This window comes from Temnothorax americanus, unplaced genomic scaffold, assembly GCF_048541705.1.
Source record: "Temnothorax americanus isolate GAGA-0224 unplaced genomic scaffold, ASM4854170v1 Scaffold11, whole genome shotgun sequence".
NCBI classification, from domain to species: Eukaryota; Metazoa; Arthropoda; class Insecta; order Hymenoptera; family Formicidae; genus Temnothorax; species Temnothorax americanus.
Window position 1 is genome coordinate 4,376,679 of NW_027509242.1, and position 12,118 is coordinate 4,388,796.

General features: G+C 38.1%; 1 protein-coding gene and 1 long non-coding RNA gene across 2 annotated transcripts; one reads left to right on the plus strand and one right to left on the minus strand.

Moving 5' to 3' along the window:
• The first annotated feature begins 261 nt into the window (after window positions 1-261).
• LOC143908592 (uncharacterized) lies at window positions 262-1,555 on the plus strand. The gene is made up of 3 exons (XR_013260197.1): window positions 262-431; window positions 682-792; window positions 1,156-1,555. It is a non-coding gene; the product is annotated as an uncharacterized LOC143908592 (long non-coding RNA).
• Window positions 1,556-2,255: 700 nt separating this feature from the next.
• On the minus strand, window positions 2,256-7,847 carry Pmp70 (ATP binding cassette subfamily D member Pmp70). The gene is made up of 12 exons (XM_077426296.1): window positions 7,283-7,847; window positions 7,175-7,220; window positions 6,912-7,099; window positions 6,763-6,832; window positions 6,534-6,631; window positions 6,028-6,208; window positions 5,719-5,931; window positions 5,557-5,626; window positions 4,992-5,467; window positions 4,434-4,730; window positions 3,836-3,997; window positions 2,256-3,715 (listed from the first exon to the last, which is right to left on the minus strand). The coding sequence occupies exons 1-12, from the start codon at window positions 7,399-7,401 to the stop codon at window positions 3,638-3,640; spliced, it is 1,998 nt and encodes a 665-aa protein (XP_077282422.1). The 5' UTR covers window positions 7,402-7,847; the 3' UTR covers window positions 2,256-3,637.
• Window positions 7,848-12,118: the final 4,271 nt, after the last annotated feature.

A 12,118-nucleotide genomic window follows, 5' to 3' on the forward strand; every position in this document is an offset into this window, starting at 1 on the left:
TCAAGACCAAGCCACACATACCTACAGGAAAATATGAGCAAAGGTAGAACTAAACTGTCAAACTGCTCAGTTTATAACGATCCATTACAAAGTGTTCTTCTTATAGCGACTCCTCGGACTCTTCTGAAATGGATACCAAAACTCCCGAGCTCCCCAAGCTTGACATTTAAATTCATTTTTCAAACGAGCGGACATTATAACTCGATAATTTTTTCCAAACTCAAGACCAATAAGCCATACGTACATTTGTTCAAACCAAATTAATCCCGGCTTATGGCATAGTCATTGCTGCAGGAATACTAGAAAAGGCAGTGCTTAGCCCAAGATGCAATTTGTTTGCTGAATACCATGCCGATATGTAATGAGTAGGTCGTTTATGAATTTTGAAAGAACGTTGCAGATTGCCGACGAATTATGTGGATCTTGTTTGGGTAAAACATCAACTAAATTTTTTGCGTAATATATATATCAACACACACTTTTTAATTATAAATATATGCGTGCTTCCACGCGCGACATCTCATCAAAATTAATAGATCATCCAAACTTGATGTTTATATCGCCTAATTCAATTGGCGCAGATCAAGTATTTCGAATCAAATTGCTCGCTAAGTACATCTTAAGCAGTTCAGAATATTATTTGATCACTAGCGGAAACTATAATTATGTATGTGGTTACAGAAAAGTTTGAGTAGATTCTTGTACAACAAAATTATAAACCAAAGTTCGATTATAAGTGCGGAAACAGAAGAATTTTTAGTAACGGAACCAAAACGCAATTTAATAAAAAAGGTAAAGTATACATACACACATACACACACACACTGTGTTATTTTTTAAATTATATTACAGTTTGAAAAGTATCAACATAATTTTAGAGAGTTTGGTACCAATAAACTTGGGCAGGGTTTGTCCTGATAAATATGAAGAATATGTTCCTTATGAATTAGGGACAATATTTTTTGAAGAAGTAGAACAAGAAGCAGGACAAACCTGCATATTTATAGATTATTTCTGAAATCATCTTTTTTTCATTACAAAAATAAATTTGTAAAAACTGAGGAGTGGACAGATTATACGACACATTTTATGAGGAACTATAAAAAAAAGCAACAATTTTTTTATTAAAAATAATTATTTTTGTGTTGGTTTTAGGAGATAGACTTAGAGTTTTGCGATACAGACGTATGTTTCGCAGGGAAAATAGAAGAAGTCCCAAAATTAAAACCAACGCAATTAGAAGAACAATGCGATTAATTTATAACAAAATTAATAAGTTTGCATTTGGATAAAAATTTCACGAAATTCAACGAAATTAATTTTGATGAATTTAAAGAACAAGTTAATTCAGATATTTGGACGATTGAAATGTTAAATCGTCTGTATACATCACATGTGGATATCGCCGAATTTACCCCAAAACTCCCAAAGCTCCCCAAGCTTGACGACCAATTTCAAATTTAATGTCTCCTCCGAAAGTTTCTCCGCACGAGCCCCACTCGAGTCTGGCGCTTTACCACGAGACCACACTGTCACCCTTTAAGTATTTCATCAATAACCAACTTATCTTTCTTTTGTATGAAGTAAGCGAATGTCTGTTATACAAACTGTCACGCGAAGTAATAGTAACTGTAAAGTACTAACTGTCATACAAAGTAATTTATTTATTAGGAAGAAAAAGAGTATATTTCTCACTTTCGTCGAAACTTTTCTGGAAGTTAAAATAAAACATTGAGGATAAAAGAGAATGGGAAGGAGCAATCGTGATATTACGACCAAAATATTTAGATGTTACAAGTAAAAAACAAAGAAAGTCGCGAATTTTATATACGTTGTATGATAATAGAAATTAGAAAAATTCCGAAAACTTAGACCTATAAATAATATATTTAAAAAAAATTTAGTGGGAGAAAAAAGTGTTGCATTATTTCCTAAAAGATACACCATAAAAAATAGAAAAAAAATATTTTAAATCAATCGACGATTTTTTGTATCGATAAAAATTTCCTATACTGTTCTCGACATCCTTATCTGATATAAATGGCATCCGAAAGGAACCTAAAAAATATTTGAATCAATCTTTGATACAATTTTATATCTATATAAACATCTAAATAAAGATTTATGGAAATTAATGAAAATTGGATTCAAAATTACTAATTTCTAAATTTCTCGGATTTAAGCGTTCTGGAACATTCTTGTAAAAGTACAATAAAGGATTTAATCAAGTAATATCGTTAATTACTTAAACAAGCTCGATTAGAAAAATCTCTTTATTTTTTACAAAATATCTTTGCACTTATTAGCCTCATAAAAATTTGCGCTAAGAAAACATTTTGATTCCAGAGTTTCTATTTGACTTCAAACTCATTAACGTATTTTAATAAATCCGAGTCCATCGTATACATTTTCTTATAATAATTATAGCAAACAATTTATTGTAATAGAAAAAGTATTGCGGAATATGACAAAGTTGTTGTAAAGAATAGAATACTTCAACTTTATTCGAACATGTATATACGTTATAAAGCAAAAAAAGAAAAGAATTTTTTCTACATATCAATAGGAATAATGTATCATTTATAATAACGTCGTCAAACAGAGAAAAAGATCTGCAATTGCGACGCAATTGTGGAAGAAAGAGAATCACAAATTATATAGTACCTCAAAGCATCTTTCCTACGTATGCCTTGCTGATATTAATTTGCTCCGGATTTACACAATAAATTTTTCTTCATTATATCTATCATCCTCTTATTGCTCAGCAATCTCATTATATAATTTTTTGGCTTGAATCACATATGTCTAACCAAGTGACACGTATGCGATCCACACATAACGATATTAATAATTACCACCTATTCCTATAAAACGTACTTTACAATAAATCCTGTCATGTACACACACATATATATATATATATATATATATATATATATATATATATATATATACACTTTCCTCGATATAATACAACTGTTAGTAAGACCTCGCGATTTTAATTCGATCTTATATGTATCATTTACAATGTTTAGTTTGGCAAGTATTCGCTAAATAGAAAATCAAGTGATCATTATATAGTAATTAATCAAATTTACATTGGAAAACTCTAGGCACTATAAAATTGGATATATTTACAGTTATATCTCAAAGGATCCAACAAAATTTCAAGTCATTTATGATGACATCACATATGTTTCAAGCTCAAGGTACAATCGAGAATATATTATCCCGTAGAAAAACATCGATCGAAAAATATGTCGTTGTGCATGGCAGGTTTGACTACGTACCTGCGTGGAAGAATCAGTGATAGCACCAAAAATAACCGCGATCACGCTATTTGTCTTTACTTCAGGTGCCTAATTGTATAGTATATACAATACTTCCTGTACAATACATATACATTCTGTGTGTAAGGCATCCCGTGAATTATGTATATTTAATACTCAACAACACCGATCTTTGTCGTGATAATTTTGCACTTCATCTATTATTAAAACTACTGAATAATAGTTGAAATTTCATCTATCAAATCGCGCCCTAATTGTTTAATAAAACAGAAAAAAGGCTGAATTAGGCTAAATTAGATGCCCCTCGCACGCAGGCGCGTTTCCGCGTATACAAGGGACACAAGAATTCACGATCCGAATTCTATCGTGTCTTGTTCGATCGGCTTGAACTCGTAGCCTCCTCGGCCATCCAGATGTAAGTAGTACTAGAAACAGTAAATAGAAAGTTAAGCAATGATAAAAAATAACATAAAACACATGATAAATGTAAATACATTTGTGGCAAAAACTTAATCAACGGAAAAGAAACAGATCGACGGCGATACCTCGTGATGCTTCCAAAGAGAGCGACGATGCGAGACCGTGAACAGCGTAATGTTCTCTTGTCTGCAATATCTATACATGGAATCTTCGACGTCGACGCTGACGGCACTCGTGCACTCGTCCAAGATCGCAAATTGCGGTTTATGATAGAACAGCCGAGCCATCTTAAATAATAAAAACGATTGAGAAATACTTCACTAGCGTCATGATACAATATTGATATAAGATCTGTTCTTTTTTAACTAATCTTTCTGCACCGTTCATCTTTTCTCTCTTTTCTCCACGTCGGAAAGAAGCTAAAAAGAACAGATCTACAGGAAAAAATAGTAATAATAGCAAATGATGTGGCTACGTTGGTTGCGTTTTGCTGAATCTCTGCTTAGCTAAGGGCAAAGTAGCAATTAACTGTGATTGGTTGGATCCAAAGATTTTAAGAACCAATCACATTTGCTATTTTGCGTTTAGCTAAGCAGAGGTTTGGCAAAACGCAGCCTGTTTAAAAACTTTAAAGTACTTCAAAGTTATTTAGTTATTAAGTTATTTTACACGATAAAGGTCAGTCTTGAAAGGCGTAAGAAAAGAATAAAAAAAGTGACTCACTGCTATACGTTGTTTCTCGCCACCCGATAAGACGTCCATCCAGTCAGCTACCGCGTCCCAACCGTGTTTTTCACTGTTCAGACCTTCCCTTTCCAACAAATGGGTCAATTGCACCAGCTCCAGGAACTTCTTCAGATCGTCGTCGCTAGCGTTACCGCGTCTCTTCATCTCTTCCTTCGTGTGGGGATATATTATCTGGTCCCTCAATGTGCCTAGCGTCATGTAAGGACGTTGCGGAATGTAGAAGAGCTTACCGCGTGGTGGTTTCGTAATGGTGCCGGACCAAGTCGGCCACAACTAAACATTACAATTCGTAGAATCAACATATATAAACCTGTCAAGATCTCTGACGCACACTATTCGCACTATTCGCGTAGATAACAGAACTTTCAACCGATCATTCTCTATATCAAAAATAACTTAATATCTAGATAAGATATTAAGATGAAACTCTCGGGCAGATTACGATACGATTCAATCGACATTGACAAAATCGATTCACAAAGACATTGTGAGACGAGCGATAAATGAGAACGGTATAAATAAGAGCACACGTACTTCGCCAAGGATCCTAAACATGGAGCTCTTGCCGCAACCGTTCGGACCACAAACCAGCACATTCATCCCCGATTTCACTTCGAAGGACAGCGCCTTGACGAGCATGTCTCCGTTCGGCGTCACCAGGGGAACGTTATCGAAACGTATGATGTTGTCGCGCGGCACGATTTTGCCGTTACCAGGAGAACCGATCGCGTTTTCCTTGTAATCCGAGACCATCGTTCTCTCGTATTTTCCGGCGTTCAGGTCGTCGAGGACCTTCTTGATCTCGGTGACCCGAGCCGTGAATCCCGCCAGACGCGTCAATTCCCTGCCGGCTAGCACCAATCGGCCGATCGCCTCGGCCAGCTTCACCATCATCCGGCCGTACGTGTAGTACGATTTGAACCTGTGATCGGGCGTGCCGGAGAGCACGGGGTGGTTCTCTTGGAAGAAGGGTATGCTCACCGCGTAGAAGCCGACCACGCTCGCGAAATCTAACAGGAAATAGCGATTATAGCATTAGAAAGCATAAGCTGGTATGGATAAAGCGCAATATCAGTTAACACGACAGTTATCGTCTTACATTTTCCAACGAAATTATCAATGACGCCCATCAAGACTTTAAATTCTAAGCATTGACGGAGATGAGTCACCTATAATGAAAGAAAAACACAATGCAAATATAAATAACATTATTGAGCGTGAATAAAACACGCGTGAATAACAAACATTTGGAAACACTCACGAGTTTGTAGAAGCTAGCTAACAGCGTCAGTTTCTCCCTGTTGTTTCCTCCGTAAAAGGCTATCTCTTCCGAGTTGACAATCAATCTTGAATTGATATGACGATACTCTCCTTCCAGTCGTTGCTCTTTGACTGTCATTGCTCCGATCGGCTTGCGAAGATGAGTCAAAAAGGTACCAGCTACTACCAGATACGAGAGGATCAAGAACGGCGTCTAGAAAAAGATAATATTATCTATAGCGATAAAATGCTTATTCTGCAGTAATATCTTCTGCTTAATTATCATTAAATAAGGTAAACGTTTATGCACCTGTCCGCCAAGAGTAGTTGTCAATCTGTACACGTAGATACCGATGTCCAATACAGGCTTCGCTATATTGCTATAAAGATCTATACAGCTTTCGCAGAATTTATCGACGTCCGTAGTCAGTAGCTGATCCGGATTCGCGATTCGAGTATCCAGGTTACTCATTTTGTAGTAGGTAAAGCCTCTGCGAAAGAAAGAAATGCCTCTTTGGTTAAATATTCAAGGTTATTCCTCAACGTTTCTTATCGCGTATCCCACTTGAACAAACATCATTTCAATCCCTAATTTATTTCAGTCATACATTATTTAAACGGAAGTGCTGTCGATATCAGCGACAGACCAAATACCTTTCAAAGTTATGCAAATACAATAGAAATACGTACGCATCGATAATGATTCATTAATTGCGAAATTACTGTTTCACATGATAAAAAGAACTACTTAGGCTGACAAAAATAAAACGGAATAGAGTCCAAGTTAACAAAGAAACATATATATCAGTTACTTACTTAAGATAATGATCCAGCAAATAACGCGTGATATTTGTACGCAATCTCAACTTCATTTCGCTTATACCATACTTCAGTATGTTGTTTACGATCGCTATCTAATAAATACAATCACACGAAACATTAGCACATTATTAACCGTTTTTCAATGAAGCTGAGCTAAAATTGTGCTTAAGGAAAGAATTTCATTACCATAAGCAACCATTAGTCGACAGAATACTCTGCTTACCATCGGCACTAGGGCGAACAAATTCATCAAATGCCACTTGAACAATGGCCCATCCATATTGACAATCGACCTGGTAGCACACAAGGTTTCGCGTCAGCAAGATAAAGCTTGTTTTTAACGTCACCAATCAGAAATGCTAGTGCACATACGTTTCTATCAGGGTGCCCTTCTTGATCAGCCACAAGTCGCACAGGGTCCTGCCGACCAGGGCGGTCGCCACCAGGAGCACGAAGCCAAACTCGGGCGACAATACACCGGGGATACCGATCTTGAGCAGCTGACAGAGCCTGCGGAAGAAGACGGCGTTGACCTGCGCCTTGGGGTTTTTCGATTTCTCCTGCAGACAAGTACGCACGGTCAATACGATCTCGGTCTATCTCCGCGTCAGGATGCCGACCTACGACGCTCTTACCTCCTTGATGACATATTGAATGTCGTTGCCGGTGGGCCACTGGTTCCTGAAAGCACGCCGTTGCTCAGGAGACAAATCGCGAAACGACGATTGACGCGCAATATTTACCTGGTCCGCTGCGTCCGTCGCCCGCTGCGGTTCCTCAGGATCCAGATGAGCGTGCCGACCGCGGCGGCCGCGCCGGCCAGCGTGCGTCTGGTGGCGAATTTGCTGAGGGCCGGTGCCATCTCGGTGGTGGTGTCGGGCTCGCGTGGTGCGGGCGTGCGTTACCGTCCTGGCGCGACGGCTGAACTATCGCGCGTGGCCTTTGGAGCGCGGCATGGAGCCAGTAGGGGACACACGGACGGAGCGGATGATGAGTCGACCGTGTCGCGCCGAGGTGGTGGTGGACGACGACGCCGAGTGGGAGACGCGGCGGAGAGAAGGAGAAAGAGAGAGAGGCGAGGGAGCCCGAGCCGAGTCCCCGCGCCGTGGCCGTGGCTCCCTGGCTCCGCGTTGACTCAACCAGCACGGGCATTCCGCGTGTACTTTCTGCGATCGCGTAATAGCGGAGTGTCGCATTGCACGTATATAAACACAGCGGGGATGAAATATATATATACGCTCAATGTCTCGATCTCCTCCTCTTCGCCGCGGCCGCGGATGCAAAGCCCGTCTTCCCGTCTCCGCCGTTCTTTCTCCTCCTCCTTCTCCGTCCGCGCCGGCGGCAAGTGGGCAAGAGTGCAAAATACAAGTATATGCACTCGGAGTAGAGACACTCGAGATTGCAACGTCCGATTGCCGCGATATGCATGCTCGAGCGATATGCATGCCGCTGAAAATGCTGCCGTTGCGCAGCGACGCGTCCGACGTCCGACGTCCGACTCTACTCCGACCACCTACACATACTCGAATCCGAGGTTCTCGAAATGGAATTTTTACGGACGACTCTCTGCGCCGCGGTTTCTCGTGTCTCGTCTTGGAAAATCGGTTGACGATATTGCAGCAATGATCTCACAGGATATTCTGAATATCAATCATTGTCGATCGCAAGCGCGAAATCACTGTCATCATTGAAACCGTAGAAAACCAAATTGTGAAACAGAGATTGACGAGATGAAGAAAACATATATTTTATATGTAATTAAATTATATATAAATAGATTGTTGATTTTATTATCGAGAATTTCCCTCCAAATCAGCTTTTTATTTTTATTCGAATTATATTATATATATACTCAGACAACACACTATGTCCAAAATCGGGACATAAGATGTTTTTTTTTAAGACGTCCTTGGTATCCCGATTTTGGACATACGTGCTGTCTAGGTAATTAATTACATATGGAAATTTCTAATTTTATAAAAACACTGGTTCTCCTCAGCCGTAAAAATATTTTTGACATTTTACCAATTGGCGCCAAATGTGGTGGCGGGCGAAAGACTCAACAGTCTTTAATTATAATTCGTTAATCTTCGCCTCCCGGCTTTCAAAATTCGACGACGAACGCATGAGAAACAAATTGCGTTTCCGCAAAAAGTATAATCGGGTGCGTTCAGCCGATACTCCGCTAGCCTAGCAATCGTGCGAGCAGTCGCTCGTTTCCTCTCCTTTGATCCAATGGATTAAAAGGAGAGGAAACGAGCGAAAACGAGCGACTGCTCACGATTGCTAGGCTAGCGGAGTATCGGCTGAACGCAGACAATATCGATGCGTCTCGTCCGCGATAGATAAGTATGTATCGATAACGCATTCTCAGACGTAGAGTCGTCCCCTCTAAACGAGCGCGTCGACCTTGAAAGAAGTGTCTCAACATTTTCGTCGCGCGATTTCCTTACACCGCCGTGTGGAAATATTTTCCTCGGAGTTCCGCTGGTCTCTTTTATAAAGTCTGATCTACAATGTGTTCTTTGCTTTCGCTGTTTTCTGCTCTTACCTCTTTGCGACTCTCTCGTATTTCGCAATTCCGTCGCGTAACGTGATGTTTCTTTTGTCTCTTCTGAAGTTCGTCAATTTTTAAGCCGAATCTACAATGTGTTCTTTGCTTCCTGTTTTCTGCTCTTAATCTCTTTGCGACTATCTCGTATTTCGCAATTCCGTCGCGTATAACGTGATGTTTCTTAATTTGTCTCTTCTGAAATTCGTCAATTTTTATCTTGGACGACAGAGAACAAAAAACATATCGCGTTACGCGACAAAATTGTGAAATACAAGATAGTCGCAAAGAGGAAAGAGATTAAGAGCCGAAAACAGGAAGCAAAGAATACATTTGTAGATCAGGCTTTATCTTGGGCGACAGAGAACAAAAAACATATCGCGTTACGCGGCGGAATTGCGAAATACGGGATAGTCGCAAAGAGGTAAAGAGCAGAAAACAGAAAGCAAAGAACACATTGTAGATGAGGCGACGAGGCTTTTCGGAAGGAAACGAAAAAACACCCGGCTCAGAACGCTTATTGTCGCGTTTAAAAAAACGGCTTGAAAAAGAATCGTATAGAAACACTTTTGTTCCTATAATGACGTGCTATTTAATTTTTTGGCATCTCTTATTCTCGTTTCTCTTAATCTCCGCGGAGCAACAAAAAAATAAAAATAAATAAAAAAACAACACATGATTTTGCCGAAAGGCCCGAAAGTTACCCGCGGATGAAAAGAGTTGGCAAATCTGATTGGTGGCGCCATATTTTGCGTCGTTGTTTTCGAATGTCGCGTGATGCGCTTCGCCCAAATGCGCGTTTCGCGCGCGTCATAGGGTGCGTTCGGGAAGACGCTATTAGTGCTATTTGCTTATTTTATCCTCGTTTTACATCTGATGAGCGATAAAGATAGAATGATGCAATAGCGCTAATAGCGCGCTTCTCGAACGCAGCCATAGTGAGACAAAACGGCTTCCCTTCTGCTTTTACGTTCGCCAAGGTCGCTCTCCTTGCGTTTCTTATCTCCATAATGAATTACCCTAAATTCAGGTGGAATTTCAAATTGCGACATACGTAAAAACGGCGCATCTAAATACATGTAAATGAGAAAAACCGTTATTTTTCGCTTTTAACAACTCAATGCGACACGCACGCCGAGACTCAGGGCGCGTTATCAAAAGAGGGGCACGAGCGGGGGGGACAGCGGGAAGGCGCGAAAGTGCGAGTAGAAGGACAACGGAAATTCCCTCTTTTTCATCTTCCGCGCTTCTTACCGTTTGCCCATTATTTTTCGCTTTCCTTTTTCCCTGTCTGAATACTTCGCCATTTCGACCTGAATGTAGAACGTTAATAAAGTCGTACATGTATTTGTGTCGTTACGAATATATTAAATTATCATATATGTATATAAGTATATATATATATATATATATATATATAGATGCAGTATGTGTTATCTGCAAAACTAGTTTTTCTTCTATTTTTCTGCAAATTAAATGCAAATAATAGATATACATGAGATTTGTATTTTGTCTCACCGCGCTTTTATATATTTAAGTTTTTAAATATTATATATACATTAAATATTATATTTAATATCTTTTGAATATGTGTAAATTAGTTTCGAATATGTTGGAAAGAAGACAAGGATAGAGTTCAGTTGGAAAAAAAAAAAAAATTAATAATAATAATAAAAACTTGGTAGACGTTTCCTGGAGAACCGTGTTATCGGCAAAACTAGTTTTTCTTCTATTTTTCTGCAAATTAAATGCAAATAATAGATATACATGAGATTTGTATTTTGTCTCACCGCGCTTTTATATATTTAAGTTTTTAAATATTATATATACATTAAATATTATATTTAATATCTTTTGAATATGTGTAAATTAGTTTCGAATATGTTGGAAAGAAGACAAGGATAGAGTTCAGTTAAAAAAAAAAAAAAAAAAAATTAATAATAATAATAAAAACTTGGTAGACGTTTCCTGGAGAACCGACGAGAGGTATAAAACGCGGAAGATGACACTGCAAGAAAACGTGTATTTACGGTATAAATGACATCGTGGATTAAATCACACAGCAATAAATCAATCTTTTTTACGGTATATTATATAAAAGGGAGAAGAACGTCATCGAAGAACGGGTTCAGAACAAAAACGAAATATCCCGAGAAAGACACGCGATATTGACGCTACAGTGATCAGCAATGATGACTTCGGCGAAACTCCAATTAACTCAATCGGCGATTAACTCACTCAATACCTGTACTATTTCGCTATAACGTAATCGTAGAATTGGAAACTTTTGCTTCGAGCAATTCTGCTGCTTGAATTGATCGTCGATTGAGGATCAACTTATCAAATGATACTATACATTGCGAACCATTTAACTAGACGTCGTTCTTAATTTTTTGTCATTTAATACATGAAAAAAGACTAAATTAGACAACGAACTATATAATTGGAAATTTTGCTTAAACAATTTCTGTCGATCGAACTGATCGCCAATTGAAGATTAGCTTATCGAATAATACTATATTGAGGCTCAATTATCTGACTAGACGTTCTTAATTTTTTGTTGTTTAATATATGAAAAAAAAAATTAGATTAAAGACAACGAACTAAATATAATTAGAAACTTTGCTTCAAGCAATTCTGTTGTGCTTGAATTGATCGTCGATTGAGGAATAACTTATCAAATAATACTATATTGAGATACTAAATTTGAATACTAAATTTATCAAATAATGTTTATAGCTTTTAACTAGGTATCATTCTTAATTTTTTGTTATTCAATATATGAGAAAAAAAATTAGGGACAACAAACTGTATAATTGGAAATTAAATTCTGTCGCTTCTCAATTGATTGCGGATTAAGAACCAACAGATTAAATAATATTATATTGAGGTTTAATTTATCAAATGATAACTATGCTATTTAACTAGACATTCTTAATTTTTTGTTTAACATATAAAAAAAAAAAGATTAAATGAATGACAACAAATTACGCAATTCGAAATCTTCCTCCAACTTGACTTCGCCGAT

Coding starts and splice junctions, on each gene's coding strand:
- Pmp70 (XM_077426296.1), bottom strand. CDS start 7,401: ATGGCACCGGCCCTCAGCAAATTCGCCACCAGACGCACGCTGGCCGGC. Junction 7,100..7,174: donor TTCAATATGTCATCAAGGAG/GTAAGAGCGTCG, acceptor ACTTGTCTGCAG/GAGAAATCGAAAAACCCCAA. Junction 5,468..5,556: donor TGATAATTTCGTTGGAAAAT/GTAAGACGATAA, acceptor ATTTCCTGTTAG/ATTTCGCGAGCGTGGTCGGC.